We start from the raw sequence: 23,157 nt of genomic DNA, 5'->3' as shown, positions 1-23,157 counted from the left end.
GTTACTGTCAGAGCTCTCAGAACTGCTATTACCAGGACAACAAAAAGACCTTTCTCTTTTCATACAGTTGGTTTTCAATTGCTCAGCCCAATTATAAATTCTTGTGCTTTTACAAAGTAGGCACCAGAGGGAGACCTGCACTTTAGTACAACTATGAAATAATGCTGGCAGGAGTCATTCAAAAGTGGACAATCAAAGTCTCTTGGCCAATATGCTCTAGGTGGTTCTGGGTGAAAGTGTGGCTAATGGGAGCACTCAGAGAGGAACTGGCACAGGCAGACTTCTCCTTTTTAACAGCTAAAAAAACTGCAGAGTGCTCCATGAAGAAAAGCCAGGTTCCCAAATTTCAGGCTGTAGATGAGTATACATCTATCAGTTTGAGCACATCTGGGAAAGACCTGCTCTTTGCCACCCACTGCCCCAGCTTATCATCACATCCTGCTGACGGTTACCACTTCTCAAATCTTCTGGCTGAGCTGCATATATAAGAACTATCTAAACATGTCAGTCAAAATAAGCTAGATCAGCTTAAGTAATTTAAATAACAAATCTTTCCTAACATGGCTCAATTTGACTGAATTGGATTAAGGAGAGCTCCCAAGAGCAGCTCAGCCAGCAGACCAGAGAGGGCACTAACCCCAGGTAGAGAGGGCAGTGATGAATGCTCTGGGGTAGACTTGATCTTCCATTGACAAAGCTACTGCTGAAGAAGGAAGTAAATATATATATTGTAGGCACGTTGCTGCTATTTTGTAATCCTGGTAAGAGACATCAAGAGAAGCTATATGGACAGGAAATAGATCGCTCTTAAAAACAGGTACTCTTAAGTTGAAGTGGTGAAAGACAAGGAGCAACGGCTTCTAGGAAGCTGGTAAGCCCCAAAATTGATCCCATGAACATGAAGTTGAGCACACTAACCAGAATCCATGTAGAGAAGAAAAATAAAATCCATTACTATGAATTGCAGGTCTGATAGTATGGAAAAAACTCCCAACTCCTTACCAATACAGCTGGATCACAACATCAGTTGTTTGAAATATAGCAATGCTACTTAGATGCAGTCCCCCTACTCAATAGTTTTTCTCACTATGAAAAGGGAAAAAAAAAATCAACAAAATCATCAGAGCCTCATATGTTATCCAGTTTAAGAAACTTATTGAAAAACAAAGAGTAAAGAACAAATCCTGTAAGAGAAACAAACTTTGACTCTGCTTTCTTATGATGAAACAACAGGCAGTCTTAATTTTCTAGGAAGTTTTCTTAACTTCAAAATTGAGAACTTGCATTTTTGTTTTAAGTAGAGACAACTCCAGTTTTTAATTAACAAATTTACTCTAGATGCTTGCAACTCATACAAAATGTTGGTATTTCTACTCAAAAGTTATTATATCTTTAATGTAATTTTCATGCCACTTTAAAGATATTTCATTATAAGGGAGTTGGTAGTGAAATAATGGCAAATATAAAGTTTCTTTACAATGGCAGTCTCCTTTAGAAGTTATACCACCTCCAAAGCTGTCAGCAGCTTGTGAAACTCAGCAGTCTCAATCCAAGGATGCTTTTTCACAGCTGTTTAAAGTAATACGCATGGGACTGCCAAAATTTAAACCGAACCTGTTTGTGGAAGAAAACCTGGCCTCAAACTAACCCTATTAAGCAAAACAGGAGGGGAAAAAAGAAAAAATAATTTGGGTTATGAAGGAGACTTTTCAGCAGGATTCCTAAGATGTCTCTGTATGGAATCCTGCCTACACATGTTGGTAGAAGGAATACCCAACTGAGGAGATGAGGAAAGGCAGGATATCAGTATACATTGCCCTGGAAATATGTGTGAATCTCAACTCCTTGAGAATAAGGACAAACAGGACAACTGAAGCATGGCAGGTTTTTGCTGATGGCTTATTCTTCTCCTCTGGGAGCATCAAAGGGGAAGAACCCCTTCCCACTAAATTAATCCAAAAGAGTAGATTAGCTGTGCACCTTCTAGTTCTCTGTCAATTATGACTGCAAATGGTTTTCTTCCCCGACCACAAGATCTATGATCCAGTCTGTGCATAAATTAGATATAAAGAGAATTAAGCACACACACACAACTATTAATCTGGCATTTCCTCAATCTAAGGTGTTTCAATTTGTGATGTAAATAACAGTATTTTTACAATGCGGTACAAAATCAATAAAGAAAACAAAAATATGCTTAGGCATAGTTCTTGAATTTTATTAGATTTATCTCGTATATATGAACAAGGGGCTAACATAAATTTGTTTCATTTATATTGTCTTCATCAGGCAAGCAAGAGTAATCATCTCATAATTTGGTAGAAGCTGGGCTTAATTTGAAGTTTATTTTTTTTAATGGTTTTTGGGGTTTTTTTGTGGTAACACACATGCATTGCCAATTAACTGTATGACAGAGGAGACTCGGTATAATTTCACTTATATTGTATCACTTTTTTTTTGGTCAGTTAAATGGTCTTTGTCAAAGTAGTTATTAAAAAAGTTATGGTGGATGATGAAAACATACTAACAAATGTTAGGTGTCCTAACATATGGAACATTTGTGTGTGTGGTTATACTTTTCATTTCCATGAAAAAAGTCGTCTGGTCTATTCTCAGCCTGCCACTAAGTTACCACGAAGTTTAGTACATCGTACATGCTTTCTATTGTCCCACTAACATTAGCACTGGAGTGGGAAAGTGGTGGAAAGAAGAAGGAAAAGATTAGGCCTGACCCACTTTCACCACCTTGATAGATACAGTGAGTAAACTCACTAACTGCAAAAGTGAAAATAAACAAAATTCATAGGACTTTGCATTCTGTGTAATTCACAGCTGTTTCTCCTGTTTGGGCCACATTTTCTTACATGTTTTCCACATTGCAAGGAATCATAATTAAAGAGGCAAGATGCTTGTTGTCTTCCCAGCACTGATGTACATACACAGAATGAGCATAAAATCTGCAGCATGTCCCAAAGAAATCACACAGAATCAAATACACAGTACAGTCTTAAGAGTTGTATCACAAAAAAGCATTCAAAGATTGCCACAAAAAACTACCTATATAGATACATAAGCCTGTCCATTTCTTAAGTTAAAATATATTTACCTTAATGTATCATTTTCCAGTCTAAGGTCTCTGAAAAAGGAGGTATCTTAAATCTACAATATGTGTAGGTCTTGAAAACAGCACTTCATTCCTACACATATTTTTCAATAAGATATTAATCATATTACAGACATTTCTTGTGAAGGAACCTTAACTTGAAGACATAATTTAGGCAACAACTTCACTGTTGGAAAGCACTGAATTACTGAAGTAATTCAGAGACCTTTATCATAATAAAAACAAAAAAAAACCCCAATATTTAAAACAGAAAAGCCTAGAATTCAGGAAATAAAATGAAATACTTTCTTATAAAGATTTTAGATGCTCAAATCAAGCATCAAAAAAACTCTAGGCAAGCTCAGAAGTTACATACTGAACTCAAATTCTGCTGTACAACTGCCACAAAACAAAACTGGAATAAAACTTTTTAAACCATGGAAGTGTTCAAGAACAAACTTTTGAAAAACTCTGTGTCATCGGGAAGGATGTAGGATTTTACACAGAGCCTCCACTTTTTTCCCCCTTGACCATAGAAGCCTTCATTTCACTTGCAACTTCATCTTTTGCCCACAGTTACTCCAGTGCAATAGTATTTCTGGAGTTTAACAAAACAGAATGTGGCAGATAGTGACAACAAGCGACAAAAATCTGTTAAAACCGATGTAGAAATTGCACAAAATAAACAAAAACTGCAAAAAAGGGGGACTGACATATTCACCTCTACATTCATCAAAAAGAAAGACCTACTTAGTCTTTTTTACACTGTTTATGAACTAAATTGAAGACTAAGCTCAATAGCTGTGACATGGTTAAAAATAGCTGTACAGCTTTAGCACGGCAACTCATACTGCTCCACAGGAAGAATTATTCTCCTGGTCAAAATATTTGCCTTTTCAATGAGCTGAACTTTCAGGTCATCTGTTAACAATGTAGATTCTTTCCTGTCTAGAAGAACTTTATTGTCTCTCCTTTAACAAATAGCAGGGTATTGTTCCCAGCTGGTTGCTAATTCACACAATTAGCATGCAAAAATCTTTTGAAATGCTACGTGTAAGATGTATGTGTTGCTTGGATGATCATGTATTTTGATTTAACAAATCTCATACTTAGTTCCTCTCTATGTATAAAATAAAATTTAAACCCATCTTTATTATATCCTCTCATTACATCCCCAACCTTCCCTTTCCCCCTCTTTTTTCAGCCTTCCCATCAAAAACACAGGCGCACATTACAACGGAGCACAGTGTGCTTTTGATACTGAAAACACTTTTCAGATCACATTTTGTAGGTGACCTGTGTAAGTAACAATTACTTAGTCCGCCTTTCTGTATAAGGGATAATTTCATTCCAAAATTCCTGCATCCGCTCATCATATTGTGCTAGAACTAAAGACATCTTTTTGGAAGAATTCACAGCTTTTTTTTTTTGCTTTTAATTTTTTTTTCTGATGTATCTAGAACATCCTTAAATGAGCTATTCTGAAAGATACCTGACTTCAATTTAAAATGTATTATATTTCCAGAATAATACATTTCAGTTCAGCTTTGAGCTCCTGCATTTTGTCATCCAAAACCTAGTGTACCTAAGGACTACTCTGTACCCATGGAAGTACTTAGAGGCCATCAGCCACCTTTGCTAAATAATTGAGTGAGCTTCACCAGGTTCATGCTGTAGGCCAGGGTTTGTTGACTTATTTGTTTTTAAGGTTTGCAATTTTCCTTGACGTGTTTTTCTGAATCTTTATAAGTTCACCTAGGTTTTGGGGGTTTTTCACTCTATGCTCAAATAATCAAATAAACATCTCACTAAAATCTAGATAGCAAGGTAACAACACACCTAACTCCACTTGAGATCCCCAATACCCATATCAAGAGATTGCAATGTGCATTTTAGCTGCTGTATTGTATCACCAAATTACCCCTTTCCAAAGCACCACCCCTCCATTCTGCATGTATGGTCCTACTGTCAGGACAGGTGTCTTTAGCTGTATTAATGTATGTTCAAATTATCCCCATTATCTAAATACAGACCATCTCTCACACTTAAATCCATCCATTTTTGCACATATGCATTTTAGCAGAGATTACATTCTATTTTCCTCCAGATCATTATCCAAATCCTCAAAGGAATCAGCTATGGAAAAACTTCTATAAAATCCAACATGAATGTCCTTAATCTATTACTGCTTTATGATCTGTCAGTCAACCAGTTTGAAATGTAATTCATATGGACCATGTTGACTTAGCAAGATTAGAGATAGATTTCAAAAATCAGAATACCACGCATTACTGCATCAAGTAATAGCAAGCTTTAGAAAAGCTTACTATACCTACATGAGTATCTTTGTCAATGAGAACTTTCAGCCTCAGAAAAAGAAGTATAGATCAGTTCAAATTGTCATGAATACTTGGGCAAGCAGTGACCCAGCTTTCTTTAATTTTTTGCTAAGCAGTTCTCATTTCAATCTTTTACAGTTGTTTTTGCAATCAACATCAACCTGTCCAGTCTAGCACTTACATTTAATCCTGGTCTATCCTATCTAATTTACTCTTCTAGACAATTAAAACTAACACTAAACAAAATATAAAACAAAATCCCTTAGATATCTTCAGTTAGTTGTTTTAACCTAACAGGTTAAACTGTTTTTTAAAAACAGTTTGTTTTGTTTTAAATCCTTTCTCCCCTGGACTAAAGAAAAACTTAAATTTGTTTGCTTCTATAGAATAAAGAAATATTTATTTGTAAGTCACTGTAAATTGAGAACAAAACATCCAGATTTTGGCCAGTAAACAACAGTAGTCTGACTCACATAATGTTTTTTAAAAAATCAGTGTTTCTGTTTTTCAGTGTTTCTCTCTCAACAATTACTGTTTCTATCTAGTAGACACACATGGTTACTGGAGTTTTTTGCTCTCAGTAGGTAAGAGAATTTTCATACTGTTCTTAACCCCATGGATAGAAGGTTTATGATTAATGTCTATATAATCCACTATGAATGGCCTTTTTGTTGTGACAGGCAATAAGCACTCCAGTTCATGGCATTTTCTCTGAATCTTTGAACATTTGAATATTCACCTCTGCCTTACTGCACTGACAATTTCATGCCTACCCCTAATGACTTTTCATTGTAGGAATTGAAAAACACCTGAGTAACTTTTATTTGAAAGTAATATAACTTTGAGACAAAACAGTATTCTTCATATTTTCAGTAAAATCTGTATTACATTATTTTTAGAAAATCACTCCTTTAGAGTGATTATGTATTATTGGCAAAGCCAGTATTGGCAGAACATTGAAATAAGCAATCAGATAACTATCAGTGCTGATTATTTTCATGGAAGTGATCTTATATATAATTTCACTTTTGTCAGAAGAGTAAAATTGAGGAGAACACAATTGCTTTTTCTCAGAAAAATAAGATGAATGATCTGCACATATTAGTAATTCCAAGAAAATGTTAATAATCATCAGCTAATGTAATCACTCTGAGATAACAGTGCATAGTTTCTCTGCATCTAGACATTTAGAGGAAGATTACTCTGTCACATAAATCTAAGAAAAATGTGCCTTATTTCTAAAAAATGAAAATGTAGACCTTATAGAAATTCCTGAGGTATCTTTCTATCCTTAAATGTATACTTTATTTATTTACTTTTATATTGCGAAAAATCAGAACCAGAATGTTTTATTCCTTGTTCTCTGTGTGTAAAGAACCCAGTGTATAGACCAGGCTAGCAATTAAAACTATGTCAGAACTGAGGAAGAGTGGAAGGACCAATAATAATGGACAATTTTAAAATTTGATTCTGCTCTTACTAAATTGTGGCACTCAATAAAAATTGGCACACTGATAGTTTATTTGACTTAGTAATTTTCATATAAGTAGTCTAAAATGTTTGCTATTTGTTTTCAGGTTTGTTTTAAATACTTTGTTGGCAAGTAAATAAATCTGAATCTACTGGACTGAATTTCTATACAATGATCAATAGATTTTTATTTCTGACTGTAATCTTTCTTTCTACTTTTAAATTATTTATTTAATAATTTGTTGGTTGGATTTTTTAACAAAATGAAGGACCCATGTCAATGGGTGGCAATACTATTAAATTGTACTGGTTTAGAAGCTAAGTATAGCTTTAAAACTTATTGCTACATGCACCTGTTAAAACAATGAGTCATCTGAATGTACATTCAGGCAATTTTAATTTTTGTGTGCTACACCCCTGGATAACTAATATTTTAAGCTATTTTATGTTTTCAAACTGCATACAAATGCAGAACTTGTAATAAGTATATCAAATCTTTTTAATAAAATTCTCTTTAAAATGCTGAATACATAGTCTAGTACTTTATAATAATATTTACCATACAGAAATAATAAATTTGTTAATTATTACCTATACCTAAATAATTGAGAGAATATTTTTACTTAATACAAGCAAAATAAGGGGCTTACACACACACATATAAAAAACTGAGAACATTGTATTTGGGGCACTTAAAGCACTCAGTTGCTTTCTAAACTCTCACTCAATTACTATCTCTATTCCCAAATACTTCTATAACATAGCACTGGCCTTGCAGTCTTTAGTATTAATAGATATTTTTCCTTCCTAACCATTTTTTATTTATATATTGGACAGACTTAGAGAGCAACGCAGTTTACTTTCCTTATCAGTTTTCCCACCTTCACGTAAACACACTCAGAACGAAAATAATTTCCTCCTGCCCGTGAAACTGAAACCAAAAGTAATTAAAGCCTAAATTTTTCTACCCAAAAGATATTGACAGCACTTATACTCTGAACTTTAATTCCATTGGACGGGCTAAATATAATCTTTATGAATATCAGCATTTTAAATGAAATGCAGCATAAAGCGAGCTCAGCTACATGGAGACATCCTGTCTCATCCCACTCCCTGCCCACTGCCCACTCAGTGAATAACCAGAACTCTTAGAAATAAATTATACTTTTTAACTACGCTTGTATGTCACCTGCATCTTCAAACTGGGTTTGCACAACAGCCTCAGAGCATGTTACAGTATAATCAAGGTGGACAAAGAAAATACAGCCTTACACTGCTGAAGGATTTTCATTACTTGCATAGCACACTAAAGGTAATAAATTTCACCAAGCTTTGCAACTGCTATGATGAAAGTAAAATTCAGGGAATTGTACAAGTTTTGCAACACTGAGAAGTAACTGGAATCCCAAATTCTTGCAAGCACGAGTTTGCCATTTTCACAAGAAATGGAAGGGTCACCAGCCACTAAAACATCCAGGACATTCTGCTGTGACCGTGCTCGCCCACCAGCCACTGCAGCCCTTTTCCCCAGGAGCGCTGCTCCCCAGCCCATCCCGAACGGGCTGCGTGACCTCAAGGTGGAGTCTGGGGACAAGGCTCTGAGTCAGCTCAAGCCACGGGCAAGAAGCTGTGAGGTCGCACTGCAAGTCTGTCCAGCGAGTTGATCCAGCAGAAAATTAAGCTTGTAGTTTGACAGATTCTTTTTTTTTTTTTTTTAAACAGAGCCGAGTCATTCCTGCAACCATGCTCCCACATCTAACCCATTTTCTCCTGTCTCTCTTCAAACATGCCATATATTCCTGTTTCCTCCCTTCAAGTGGCACCTCTTGGATTGCAACCTTGGCCAGTCAATAAACTGCCAGAAAACTATTTCTGTAAAAGCAGTGGGCAACCTTCAGCTAGGCAGCCTTCCTTAATGAGCGTTCACCTCGCCCAGCGACAGAAATTGGTGTGGGTGCAAAGGAAGGAGGAAGAATGAGTGGTTTCCTGGAGAAGACAGTGGTGGCAAGCAAGGCACTTAAATTTGTTTAAGCTGTAGAGAAGAGCCCTAGTACAGTTGAAAGTGGACAAGGAATAGACAGTCTCCTAAATGTTAAATATCACACCATTCAAAGAAACATTAAGGGAAAAACCAACACAAACACTGTCAGGATACACAAAGTTTTTCCCCTTGTCTCAGGGCTTGCACAATGAGGCTGGTTTTTTGTGGCCATCACTGAGAAGCTCAACAGCTCCAATAACCTTCCACACCTGCTTTGTCATCCTGGCAAGTACATGTATGGCCACACACAGAAACAGGCTGAGGAACTGCTTCAACCAAACAAACATTTCTGAGCCAGAGTTTTTTGTTTGATTTTTAATGATGCCAGATCAATCTTCCAATCCTCTTAAAACCTGGCCAAGCTGCTGTTGTGGCTCAAACAAAAGGAACAGCTGAGTGATCTGAGCAAAGACTACCCAAGTCAGTCATTAAGAGAGTCACCCAAACACCTTTTGAGATTTAATATAAAGGAAGTAGAATACAACAATTATTTTAAAACATAACTTGATCAGTTATTGTCACTCAGATAACAAACCTTAGCTTACACCATAGTAGTTCAGTGCTGCGCCTAAACTCTTTATGCTTCAACAGTACAATCCCTTAGCAACATTCACCTACTAACACAGTTTACAGCCCCAAGGGAAAGCCTATAATGAATGAAAAGTTGGGTATTATCCTGCATTAGGATCAGAAGACTGTAGAAAAAGGAAACAAAACCTTACTGCTTAGGAGGCCACGTTTAAGTATATTTAACTTAACTGACTAAATTAACCCAATCAGCTTTTCCATATTTTTTTACAGAGGAAGGGGATGAAGTCTATGACCTTTTAGAGAAATTTCACTTAAATGGTCTAAAGGGCCTTCTGGCCTAAAGTCTTCACTGACTGCAAAGGACATAAAAGAAAACACTGCATGCAAGTTGAATACCTCTCTGCTGCTAGCCCCATGAAAACCAAACCAGAAAACGACCAACTTGAAAGGGGACAGGTCTGTCTGTAGCTTATACTTGCAGCATAGCTTCTCTTTATCAGACCCAATTAGCCTGCTCAACTTTATTCTAAGATGTTCTGACAAGATTTACTTGAGGGGACAAAAAAAAAAAAAAAACAACAAAAAAAGTAAAAGGATTTATTCTGCTTGTCTTTGGCTCAGGGATTCAGACTTTGTCAGGGAGATGAGCAATCATCTCTGAAATTCTGCCTCTGAATGATACACTCAGTGCTAGACTGTGACAGAGAAAAGAATTACATTTTTTGAGACAGCACTCAGGTGTCCTAATGATGATAGCCTCCATTTTACCTCAACAACCCCTGCCTAGCCATCTTTCTACAAAAGCTATAGCAATTTTAATGCATAGGCCTTTCTTCCACTACATAACCAAGTTCCAGATTCTTGCATAAAATTAGAAAACATCCATATTTCACAATCAACAGACAACTAATTCCACACTGAAAGCGCCCTTTTCTGAACAAGGTGGATGGAAAAACAATTTTCTGGTGGTTTGACTGAAAATGAGAGAGGCAGGTATTGAAAAGACATTGGGAAGGTAGAACTCAAATACTGGACAAAAAGGACACATTAACAGAAAGGAAGCATTACTTTAGTGAAAAGCACAAGGTAAAATTCCACTGGTTCTGTAGTCAAGGACTATTTTCTTCTTTCCCTTCTCATAATTTACTGTCTCAGTATACTTTAAGTTTTTATTTAGCATGTAGAGATATGAAATCCCTTTCCCCAAATTAATCACCTTTAGTCACACACTTAGTTCAAGCTTCATAAATATAAAGAAGCACATATAAGAAAAAATAAAGGGCCAATTAAAGCATTATTTTACTAATAGAAATTACAAACACATATACTGAGGTATATAGGCTAGAATGATGACTCTCATTAATTCCCATTATTTTTGCTTGTCGGTAAGAATGCCATAATGAAATTACTTTGTGTGCATGCAAGGAAACAGTTTAGTTACATTTCTTAGTTTTGATTAGAGAGATATATATGTATATATATATGTGCTCAGGTGTGAAGGATTGAATTTTTTAGAATAAATTAGTTTGTAATTACTTAAACAAGGAACTTAAGAGTTAACAATTCAATTAATACTGAATATATTCAAATAACACACACCAATAAAGAGCTTCACATTTCAATATGACCAATATCAGTATTATGTTTAACTAAGATGTTCACTTGTACTGAAAAAATACATTTCACACTCTAAGTATAACTTAACTGATAGCTGTCCATCATTGCTTTCTTTTCATAAGTATCTGAAGGTACGAAGAACAGAGAACAGCAAGTGATTTTATCCAGATAAATGTAGGAAAATAATATGGGTATAGACACAAATGAACAACAGCAAAGTTTGATCTGTCACTATAAGTGGCTCAAAACCTAACATTCATGGGGACAGAAACCATATCACGTCCCAGTACTCATTCTATCTCCCCACTAAATCCATGTTTTGTGGCATGCACAGATAACCCCCAAAACACCATCTTATTCACTATACTTTTTATGCATCATACCAGTTTCAGGACAAAACTGAACTTAAAATCTAAATCAATCCTTTTAAAGAATTGGTTTTAAAGATAAGGTGTTTTAATGATTCTCCTCAATAAGCATTTAAAACAAAAATCCAATGAAAGACAAGCAACCGTGTTATTAAATCTTCATTATTAAGAAAATAGAGAAGCATGGTAGTTTCCATACACCTGTGACATGTACCCTGCTGATGAAAAAATTAACAAGATCCCTTATTTTAAATACAGTTTTAAAGTTTTGTGAAGTCACAATCCCCACAATCACTATACCCACTGAGTTTCTGTAGTCATGGACCTAAGCTGTGAAATCCACACTTGCTTGATGTTCCAGCTTCCGTATTTTAACAGTCCTACAATGTTACATCTCAAAGAAGCATCCTCAAATACAGTGATTTCCATCTTCTCATTCAGAACCTAATATTTTATTCTTGGGTAGTTTAAATAAATAAGCACAAGCCTCAGGAGAGCTGATGAGTACAATGTGGGAGAGAGGAAAAACAAATCAATTAAGGAGCTGCCCTGATAGAAGAGACATGCCTCGAACAGGAGTGAAATAGAATGTGAAACTGATGCATCTTTTGAAATAGGAAGCTAACTAACTTACTTGCCTTCAGCATGTGGAAAAAAATTCTTTGTTGTCATTGATCATTCCTTGATGACCTGGGTAAAAATACAGCTCATTCCCATGTTAATTCTCTGGAAGCCAATGCCAGTCATGCAAAAGTCATATAATGATAAACTTGTCCTAGACTTCTGTATTATATTGTCTTCTGGAAGCTTTTTCAGATGAAAACTGAATAAACATCAAGTGTCCTTTTTTCCTTCCACTCAACACATTCCCTTTTGTACAATCAAATCAAAACCCAAACCACATAACAGCAAGCTTAAGAACCAGACAAAGATGAGAACAAATTCCAAAGCTGGGCTTTAACCTTCTCTAAATACGTATATTACAAAAAAAACTGATGTGCACTGACAGTTTAAATTTTCTTTTTGAATCTTCTGACTTCGCTATAACACAAGTGAAAATTTATTGACTTGCTCTAAAACTGCACTCCTTTAAATCTTCTGTTACACTTGGGAATGCTTGGACATCTAGTTAGTTACTTCTTCAGCTGCAAAAGAGGGTAGAAAGCTGCGGTCAAAGCATCATTTTCAGGAAACATTAGAAATTGTTTTGCTGGAAATGCTCATTCAACTGAGAAGTTGCCTTGAATATATCTATTTAGCAAAACTATATTTACAAACTAATTCTACAGAAAAATACACTAAAAGCAAAAGCTCAAGATTCTGTCTGACGTAAACATCATTGCTCTGACTTCATGTTTCTTTGTTCTTAGAAAGTACTGCTAATCCAAGATCAAGTTTGGTCCTTATCTGTGACCTACACAAGTGAGAAAAAACGTGCTAGTCTTGAAAACATGACTGGCCACCTAAGAGTTATGTTATAAAAGTAACTATATGGCAAAAAGCCTACAGAAGAGGAAAAAACAGTTTTTTCCTGTTTTCAGAGAAGTTTTCCATCAGTTTCCCTAATTTTATATATTATACTTCAGTACAATCTACTATGGTTTATATTTACAAAACAGTAGCAACTTCAAATAATGAGATTAATTCCTAGAGTTATTATTTCAAGTGCTATTACAATTTGTCTTATTTCGTGGGCACATTCTTCTCTCCAAATTTTCTAGGCTGAGTGTACTCACAAAGCTTCCAGCTAGACCTGATTTTGGGATACAGTGCTTAAGTGTTGCAGTAGTGTTACAGTGCAGCTGGTTTGGACTGGACAAAGTAAATCTAGACATAACATGGATCTGGTCTAGCCATAACACAAATCTAGTTTGGCTAGCCTAATTTATGTCTGAACCTCTGCACACCACTGGCCAGGATGCTGGGCAGGGAGAGAAGTATCAGCCAATGGCGGTCTAGCCTGGGAAATTTGAATGGAGTATTTAAGTGAGTTCTGAGTAATAAACAAGGTTTTTTTGTTTCATGAACACCTGGAGCACGAGTCGTGGATTCTTTGTCTCCCCACCTATGATATCACAATACACTTAAGCACACCAAGTCTGTGCTGAAGACTCCGCAGATATCTAGAGCATACACTGCTGATGACTTGAGGCTTTACAGAGAGTTAGTTTTGTTTGATTACATGCACTAACAACCCCTTCTTGGAAAATCTGAGTTGAAGTTAACAGAGAATTCAGGAACAACAATGTATTTGTGGCCTGCAGCCACAACCCCCTGGCAGATGAGCGCAGGTAATGAACATGGGCTCTGAACATCTGGGCAGCTCAGGTTATGCTGCCAGTATTTTATAACCAAGGCTGAAATCTGACTTGTCCCAACAAAGTTAGCCATGAAAGCTCCCAATGACTACTGCTGTGACACATTTCCCATTTTTTTGCTCTACATTATGGACCTGTGATAGGAATCAGGGTGCTGAACTGGATGGATCTTTTGTGTCAGTATGTATAGCTCTGCATTCCCATTATTTCTCACAGATGCAATCCCAGGCCTGTTGGTTTTAACTTTGTAAATGATCTTGCCCCTAAAGTAAAATGGAATTGTCACACTGTGCTATCACAAGCTGTGTTTTAGACATCCATAACTGGGGAAAATCAGGTGCTGAAATCAAAACACAACAAATGAGCATGATTTAGCAACTAGCCAAACTATAGTCGTCAACTCTCACAAATTTTCTTTGAATTGTTTTGTACCCTTCATACGTCTAGTTATTGGTAACAAAAATGTTATCAGTATCCTGATGATGCTTCATTGAAGAACTGCATGCAATGGAAGAAACTTCATAAACTACAGACTTCTGAATATCCACTGAATACAACGTTCAACACATTATAGTCTTGAAAGTATTTTGAAGTTGACATATATCCATTTCAACACTCCTAAGAATGTACCTCAATGGTTCCTCTACATACGTATTTCTAAAATGTATATGTAACATTTTTCTGTGATAAATACGTAACAATATACTTCCCACAACTTTCTATAAACTGTGGCATCTTCAAAGTAAAGCCAAATTTTTTCTTTTCCCTAAATCAAGCAAATTTCCATAATCCAGTATTTTACAGGAAGTAGAGATGCTTAGAGAAGTATTTAAATGTGTCTGCAAACTGAAAATTACAAAGTCACTTAAACGAAGAGAAGAGAAGAGAAGAGAAGAGAAGAGAAGAGAAGAGAAGAGAAGAGAAGAGAAGAGAAGAGAAGAGAAGAGAAGAGCTTCTTTCTCTTTCAATCTAGGATATTAAAAAAACAACAAGAGTTTTGATTTTTCATGTCCTAGTAGGACAATAAGCAAAGAACACTTAATTTCCTTAAAAGACATAAACTTTAAGAAACTGTAGGGGAAGAAGAGTCAGAGAAGCACAACCACAAATGTGGTTAGGCCACTTGAAACACATACTTTATCTTTCTCCACAAAAGAAATTAAACAAACCCTCAGACTTAACATGGCCAAGGAGAAAGATTTGATCAGAGCTTTTTATTGCATGTACTGTGATAATAAAATGTGAAGCCTCACTAAAGAATCACAACAAAACTGAGTTACAGTAGTTCCACTATTCAATACAACTAATTTACAGTTAAAAGATACTTAGAAAATACTTGCTTTATTTTACAATTAATCCTACCAAAGTGACTTTAAAGTAACTTAAAAATGTGAATCTCTTATTACAAAATGGTTTTTAATCCACATCCATCCTATGTATTCCTACATATTAATAGATGCCTCGAAAAATATCTGCCATAGGTCACCATTAAGGGACACATGTAAATCTTCAGAGGATGTTTATGAAAATCAACCCAGGACATGTAAATATTTTTGCCTTTATAGTGTATTGAGCCAGAAACATGCCAGTTTTATTTTCTTCTAAGTAATATGGAGAGAAGTTCAAAAATTAATTTCAAAGAGCACACAATTCTTGTGTGTAAATATTAAAAGCTCATCAGAAATTAGAAAAATAAAAGCTCTTCTTAGAGAGATACTACAGCTCTGGAAAAGACAATTGATAATACAAAATACTGAACTTTTAAGATATTTTCTGGACTAACAGCATACTGTCAGACAAACCACATGGTAAGTTTAATATGTGAATGACAAATATTTTATTCTAAGATTAAAAGAATAATCAACCCTGTATTTATTGACCCCTAATATCTACCATGTGGTATCCAGCCATTCAAAATCTCGAAGGCATAGAAGAGAACAGGGAAAGACTTATGGATCCCTTTTTACCCCGCAAATACAGTTTGTGGAGCTTGTGCTTCCAACAGATACACAAAAATAATACACTGCCCAGTAACAGCAGATTTGGAATTTATTACAGAAGAATAAGAGTGGCATTATAGGACTGCTTATCTGTTATATCCAACCGATCTGCACATCAAGTTATCACATATTCTGGTTGAATAAGAAGAAAGCATAACTGTTACTTGGTTTTTTCTTCTGCTTTGGCACAGATCAGAAATGCTGCGGCAGTCAGGAAGAGATGAAGCTGCACCTACTGAGAGGTCTAAAGGGGATACAAAATCACTGATGCTGTTCCAGCTACACCAACCTTCCTGAAGAACAAGGGGCTGTGGCATGTCTCATTAGGTTCTTTGTGTCTGATAATTTATCCTCATTCAAGAGGTACTGAACATCAGCATAGTAGAAGCAACCTTCTGTGATAGTACAGTCTTGCAAGTTGGAAGTAATTGTTCTGTAACTCTAAACGTGACTGGCACCGCAGTAGTAGATCTCTGATTGACCAAAAAAATAAAGAAATTAAATCACAGTAAAAGACAGACTCTGAAGGTTAAGAATTATCAGAGCTTCACATGCTTTATGGATGAAGCATCTCTTTCCCACTTTCTCTCCCTTCCATTTTTTTCTGTGATGGACATGAGCAATTCAAAATAACTAACACCGAAATTAAATAAAACCTTTTTTTTTTTACTCTACTGATTTTGTACATGTACATACAAAGGATTTTTGTGGATAAAATCTGCTAAGACATCTCCATATCTGTGAACCATTTGCGTTCCACATGGGACACAGACAGAGCTTCATTCCTTTACTTGCATGTGTTTGAGCTCACCCTCGGAGAAGCCATGAGCTTTGCCAGGCCAGTGGCACCACGGAAGGCAGGGCAAAATGAAGAAAACCCCAGAGGCAGCTTAGGCATTTCCCCTGCAGCAGCACCAGAACACAGGGCACTAGTCCTCAATTTTGTTCGGAGTTCTGGGGCTAATCAAGCTGGTGAAAAGCAACTTCGCAAGGGACATGGAAAAGTCAGGTTTCTTGCACTAAATGTGATGGCTCCATTCCTGTGGTGCTCTTGCATTCGTGCTCTGGTTTAAAGAAGTGAAAGTCATTCATGGAGGATGAACAGCTAATCCTCAACTCTGCTTTAAGTCAGGTGTGTACCACCTAAGGGGTGGAAGCAACACAAACACGTCTGATGTAAATTCCTAGACTTACATCGTTGGGTAGGGTCAGTCAAGCAAATTTAAGTCTTTTACCTATCCTGAATCAACCAGCAACATTTCCACCAGTTGTCAAAATAAACTCATAAAAACTTAGGCATTACACCTCAATGACTGTAAAACCCTCCTTATGAACAAGATCTTTAATACAAGGTCTTGGGAATCCGCACATTTGAAACAATCAGCAGAAGATAAATCCCAAGACAATCTGGACTTCCCGCAACACAGGTTGAATGAAAACAACCCATTTCAACGAGGAAAAAAAATAGTTATTTCCTGAACAGCCAATTTTAATTTGTTGTTAATAGTAATTTTTCATCAAATAGCCGTAAAAAACTACAACTTCAAGCTGTACACTATGGATAATGGATTTACCCTTTCAGTTAATTTAACCAAAACAAATGTTTAAACTTTCCAGTAAATGCATACAAAACATGATGAAGATTCGATTGCTACAGTGTTACTAGGGCTGTGAGAGAAACTTTGGGTTTAAGTGAGTAATTCCTATGCAGTATCAAATTTTCAACAAAATGACAGCATTTCTCCATCAGTTTTCTACAGTCTATCATTAAAAAAACTAGCACACTAGATGAAGAACAGCCCACAGGATCACTTTTTTTGACGTGTGGCCACTACTCTATATACAAAGCTTAAATTTTCTTGGAATACGTGTCTTTGGGCCTACTTATTAGGTGATTAAACCTGACACATAGCTTAATGCCAGGCCATAGAACTTCAACCAGTTGCTCCTGAAATTTCTTTCAGTAATTTCACTGTATCTGTATAATTTAATGTCAAAGGCTTTAGTTCTAAAAATAAAACCAAAAGTACTGAATCATCATTGGAAGTGAAGTATCACCTTGATAATACTAGACACCAATATGAATAAAATGTGTATGTTTTTTGTAAGGCACTGGAAGAACTAAAAAAAATAAAGATATTTTCCATTTTATAAAACATACAAAAATGTATAAGCTTGAAGTATAGGACTTTCAATATGTTAATGTGTAATATTTTAATGGAAATTGGTTAAGACACCTTAAAACACTAGGTTTATGACCAATGCCAAGGTAAAAGGCACCAAGCTGTAGGTGCACCAGCAAAGTTCACACAAAATGTTTTGCTTACTTATCATTAAAACCCAGTAGAAATGTTTTGATACGAGTAGCAATTGTGGCCCAAGCCTAGCCAGAGTTACACAAATGGTCCAGCGGGCCATGTATATTATGGGTATCAGATGTACCACTAGTTCCCTAAGGAAAGGCAGAAACACTCAGTAATTTGACTAGATACAATGTCCAACAGCAGAGAATGTCAATGCATTTCTACCTCACCTAATATAAAACCAAATTATTAAATTTTATGAGAGTCTTCCAAAAACGGCACAGATTAGTAGTTGTCTACCGACCGCAACTTGGTACGTCTGACCTGCTAGCCAGCACACAGTTCTCCCACGGAGCACTTGTATGGAATCACTTCCACATTTCATCAAACAAGCTTGTCATGCCAACCACAACTTGGGATGACTTCAATCCCAGACATCACTTGCGAGAGTTTGCCAAAGGAGGTCAAGGGATTTGATTGCAGAGAGTGCAAACATACTTTGCTTCCTAAAGGACCTGGGAAATGAGGTCTACTTCTAATTACTCCAGCAAAGATCATGAGAAAAGTAATGCTTCCCAGCAACAATGCTTCAGATGGTGGGAAACAGGTCAGTAAGCCAAAGGAAAGCTGTCACACTGAAGAAGGTAACCCTACCATTTGCGCAAAGGCTGTACAAAGGATTTTTCAAAAGCCACACTGACAAATCGCAGCAGGCACATACAGAGAGAGGTGCCATAAGATGCCAATGCCTGTTGAAACAAACTTGGGGAAATACAAACCCAATGCATCTTTTCTTGTGTTTTGCTTTACCTGTCTTATTCACCAGCTTCTCCATGTCTGTCCACCTCACTAACAAAGACCCTGTCCCTTGAAGAAACAAACTTGCAAACAGAAAATGTTTTTTGCCTCATCCACAGAGGCTGGCAACATAATTGATCCTTTCATTTTCCATCTAGAAGAAAAGAGTCTCTCCAATGTTTCTACCCCAGTCACAAAAAAAAAAAAAAAAAAAAAAAAAAAAAAAAAAAAAGAGTGGGTAGTCATGACACTGAGGATACACAGCCAGCCCCCACAGTCACACTGCCAATCCATTAGTAGATTTCAAGGTCTTGATCTTTGAATTCCAAATCACTGCCCTACATAGATATCAGCTCCCTCTCTTCAGGGATGACATCCAGAATAAAAAGAATCCCACAAACAAGTGAATCCATTAAGATGTTTGTTTTTTTAAAGAAAGAAAAACTAACTTACCTTCATTTTTTTATAAGAGGATTTTTCATTTGTGTTTTGGAAGAACCATGACACATATCAGCAGAAATAGTTGGCATTCATACTTAAGCTAACAATTGCAAATAGATTACACAACATTTTTTTGATCAAGACACCAGATCAAGATCCAGAAGGAAAAATGGAAGTATAACAAATGGCACCAGATTTCAAACACCAGATTCAAACAATATTGTATGGCATGAGTTATAAATAAGACAGCCAAGAAACAGAAGTAAACCTAAAGTCAATAACACAGGCAGTTCACAAAACAGATTAAATTACTTAATAATTAACATTTCAGGTCAACTTGCAGTTATGTCCTTCCCAAATTATTGCTCACTATATTTAAATAATTTGTTTTATGATTTTTCAGACATGGCTAAAAAAATCCATTATAAGATGAAACTTGTCAAAAACGAACCATTTAGAAAGAAAGAGGCAGCTTGACCACATGAGAGTCCAAAAGCATTAACGATTTTGGCATCTTAAATAAACTTTGGTCTTGCACGATTAAAGAATGTGTCCGATTTTTAAAATTTAGAAGTATCTCTTCGCGTGTTTTTCAAAACCAGCATTTGTGCAGTGGCCACTAAGCACCACCTGCCCAGAGGACAACTGTGCCCTACGAGTCAACTGCGCCAACAAGCCAACATTCCGAACACAAGACAGCCAAGAAGAGTCATGCACAATGGTCATTTTTAACCTCAGTCCAATGCCCAGCAAACAGAATTTTTCTAGTCATTCCTTTGCACCCATCAAAACTGATACCTCACTGTCCGTCAAACGCAGCAACACGCAATGAGCAAGTATTGGCCGCGGCACAGTCTGCAGGCCCAACTCCACAAGCCCAACAGAACTTTTTCCAAAGTCAAAGCAAGTTTTTGGCAACCCCTTGACATGCAGAGTGGTTCCTAAATCTCTCTCCTACTTCTAGGGATGATCCCTTCAAGATTGACTTAAGCCACATTGTGAGGATGGGGAAACTTGCCAAAGCAATTAACCATGATTTATCTGTCTTTGGAATACAGGCCTTCGGTCTTCCTTCTAGTCTATCATTTCAGCACCTCTGCTTGACAGTCAATTTGCTTAAAATACAAGCCCACCCGGGACACCTTCCACTGACTTCTACAGGGTATGTTCATCCATAGCATCACAGATGTAACTCCATTGAGAGATACATGTGCACCAGCTGTATCTTCTGTCAAGTATCCTGAAGGCTATCTGCCTCCTTTTAACCTTAAGAGTTCCAGGCTCTGGATATATATATTTTTAATAGATCACTGTCTAGATGCATATTAACTACCAGATAAGAGCATTTTTGGTTTTGGGAGGCCACTTGTCTACCCAAAAGGCAAGAACAGCTCCAAAACAACAATGGCTTTTCACTCCCAGAGATGACTTCTTGTAAAAATAAAAACAAGGAAGTTCAATCCAAGAGAACCATGATGCTTTTCAGTTAAGGGCAAGGATGTGAAATTGCCACACATAAGATAGGAAATTCAAAGTTCGGCTGTCACCTTGTTCCCTTCTTCACCCCAAGACCTTCCTCTCCCGTCAGCACACGCTTTGACCACCTCCCGAGTGACGAGTGAAGGATGGCGTGTCAGAGCCTTAACTTTCAATCTTTTTGGCTTCTCTCGCAACCTCAACCCTATCGTTGGAGCACGAAGAGCCGAGGAGTTTAAATTTTAATATTTTGCACCGCCGCAGCCTGCTGCACGGCCAAGGCACACGATGGTGGCACAGGACTTTGGCATGGACACAAATCCAAGAGGAAAACCCCTCTGCCCCCCTCCCGCCCCCCCCCCGGCCCGGACAGAGGCAATAACTCGGCTTTGCTCACATTTTTGCACAGCGCCGGGCTCGCACTTCGACGTGCTCACTGCCGGGGCTGTCAGCGCTGCTCGCCCCATCCAGCACCCCCCCTTCTCCTCCCGGAATCAAAGTGTTGTGTGAACGTGGGGAAAGGACTGGGGGGGAGCGCAGGCCACGGTAACACTTTGCCGTCTCCTCCGTTCAGTCACATTTCCGTCCTCCTCCAGCAAAACTGGGGAGGGAAGGGGGGGCGGGGGGCCAGGCTGGGCACACACGCAGGCGCTGGGCCCAGCGGGAAGGGGCAGCAGCCGCGGCAAGTGTGGGTGACAAGCCCGGCGGCGCTCCCGGGGAGCAACAAAAACGCTCTCGGGTGCGGTGGGGTGGGGTGAGGTGGCCGGCGGGGCCGGGGGCAGGGCCGGCGGGGCTCGGGGGCTCTTACCTCGTAGAGTTCCTCGGAAGCCATGCTGGGGGAGCCTCACAAGGTGGAGTTGGGTGCCGGTTTGGAAATACTTTTGTTTCAGTTGGTGTCCGTTTGGCCTCCTCCTCTTCTCCCTCCTCGTCGTCTTCTTCTTCTTCTTCTTCTTCTTTTTCTTCTTCTCCTCCTCCTCTTCCCCTCCTCCTTCTCCTCTTCCCTTCCTCCTCCTCCTTCTTCTCCTCCTCCTCCTCCTCCTCTTCTTCCTCCTCCTCCCTGCGCGTCTCTCTCCAGCGCAACTAGCAGCTCCGCTCGTTAAATGCCAGTGAGGTGCTCCTGTTCCTGCCCCTCCTGCTGCTGCTGCTGCTGCTGCTGCTGCTGCTGCTGGCGGCGGCGGCGGCGGCGGCGGGTGGGGGGGTGCGCGCACGGCAGCTGCGCAACTCGCTCGCTCTCCCCGCTCGCCCTCGCACAGCCCGGCGCGCACGCACCCGAGGGCGCGCGCGCGCGGGAGCACGCGGCGCGCGCACCCGCGCGCACAGAACTCAGACGCGTGCTCGCCCCCCCCCGCCCCCCCGCACCCCTCCGTCCGCCGCCGGCTACACTCGCTCGCTCCCTCCCCAGGAACACTAATCGAGCGCAGAGAGGCAGCGCCACACGCGAACCACCGCTCTCCGCCCCGCCGGCTGCACCAGCCGCCCCCCCCCCTTCGCCCGGCACCATCCTCCTCCTCCTTCTCCTCCTCCTCCCACCCCATCCCGGCTTTGATCTCCCATTGTCTGCTCAGCTGAGCCCGGCGGCGCGCGGGGGGCGGCGGGGGCGAGCGCCCGGGGCCGCGCCCGGGAAACCGCGGGCGATGAGAAGGGCGAGAGCGGGGGGGGCGGTTTGGGGGTGTGGGACGTGCCCGCGGGACGGACGCGGAGTTCGGAGCCGGGCGGTGGTGGGAGGACACGGGGCCCCACGCACGTGCAGGGCCCTCGTCACGCCCCCGAGCCCCCGCCCGGCCCCAGCCGCAGCCCCCCGTGCCCGCCCCTCCGCGACCCTCCGGGCTCCGCTCCCCCGCGGGCTCCACCATCGCCCGCTCCATCGCCCTGTGGTGGTGCCGTACATAACGCGCCTGCACGCGCTTCTTCCCCGTCCAAACTTCCTTGGTTGGATGCCTTTGCCGTAAAAGAAACTAAGCGGCCCTCGACGGTGGCTGCCAACACCGGATATGTGCCTTCCATCTCCCGGCTGACCGTGTTTGCCAAGCCGGGAAGGCCCCGCCAAGGCCTCCGCGGGATGATGGGCCAACAGAAAGTCAACTGTTGACTTGCTTATGAGTCCATCGCTAGTTACACCCCGCAACCTGTTCCTGTCACCTCGTGTGTCATCTGGGGGTGCCTCACATGAGGTGCTGTGCAACAAGCCATTAGCTTGATGAATGAAAGGCTTTATTATGCAAAGGTACATGTAAGGCATTACTTCTTCTAGAGAAAATTCTTCAAGGCATAGTTTCTGATCTCAAAAGGGCTGAAGGGTGGGACAAAACCAGTGTCAGGACAGGAATGCTAAACTCTGTGTTCTCTCGTACC

The 23,157-nt window shown here is 39.3% G+C and overlaps 1 protein-coding gene and 1 long non-coding RNA gene across 3 annotated transcripts in view; one reads left to right on the top strand and one right to left on the bottom strand.

Moving 5' to 3' along the window:
• CDYL (chromodomain Y like) overlaps positions 1 to 22,481 on the bottom strand; it is a 108,669-nt gene extending 86,188 nt beyond the window's left edge. The window contains exon 1 of one of the 2 annotated variants that reach the window (XM_086900585.1): positions 21,614 to 22,481. In XM_086900585.1, coding sequence (XP_086756711.1) covers positions 21,614 to 21,637 — 24 coding nt within the window. In that variant the 5' untranslated portion in view covers positions 21,638 to 22,481. The remainder of the gene's footprint in view (positions 1 to 21,613) is intronic. The other variant, XM_086900581.1, reaches the window with a different exon arrangement.
• On the top strand, positions 13,670 to 16,301 carry LOC147655694 (uncharacterized). The gene is made up of 2 exons (XR_015290139.1): positions 13,670 to 13,760; positions 15,979 to 16,301. It is a non-coding gene; the product is annotated as an uncharacterized LOC147655694 (long non-coding RNA).
• Positions 22,482 to 23,157: the final 676 nt, after the last annotated feature.

This window comes from Cyanistes caeruleus, chromosome 1, assembly GCF_971803275.1.
Source record: "Cyanistes caeruleus chromosome 1, bCyaCae1.hap1.1, whole genome shotgun sequence".
In the NCBI taxonomy this organism is placed as follows: Eukaryota; Metazoa; Chordata; class Aves; order Passeriformes; family Paridae; genus Cyanistes; species Cyanistes caeruleus.
This window is presented reverse-complemented; position numbering and strand designations above follow the sequence as displayed.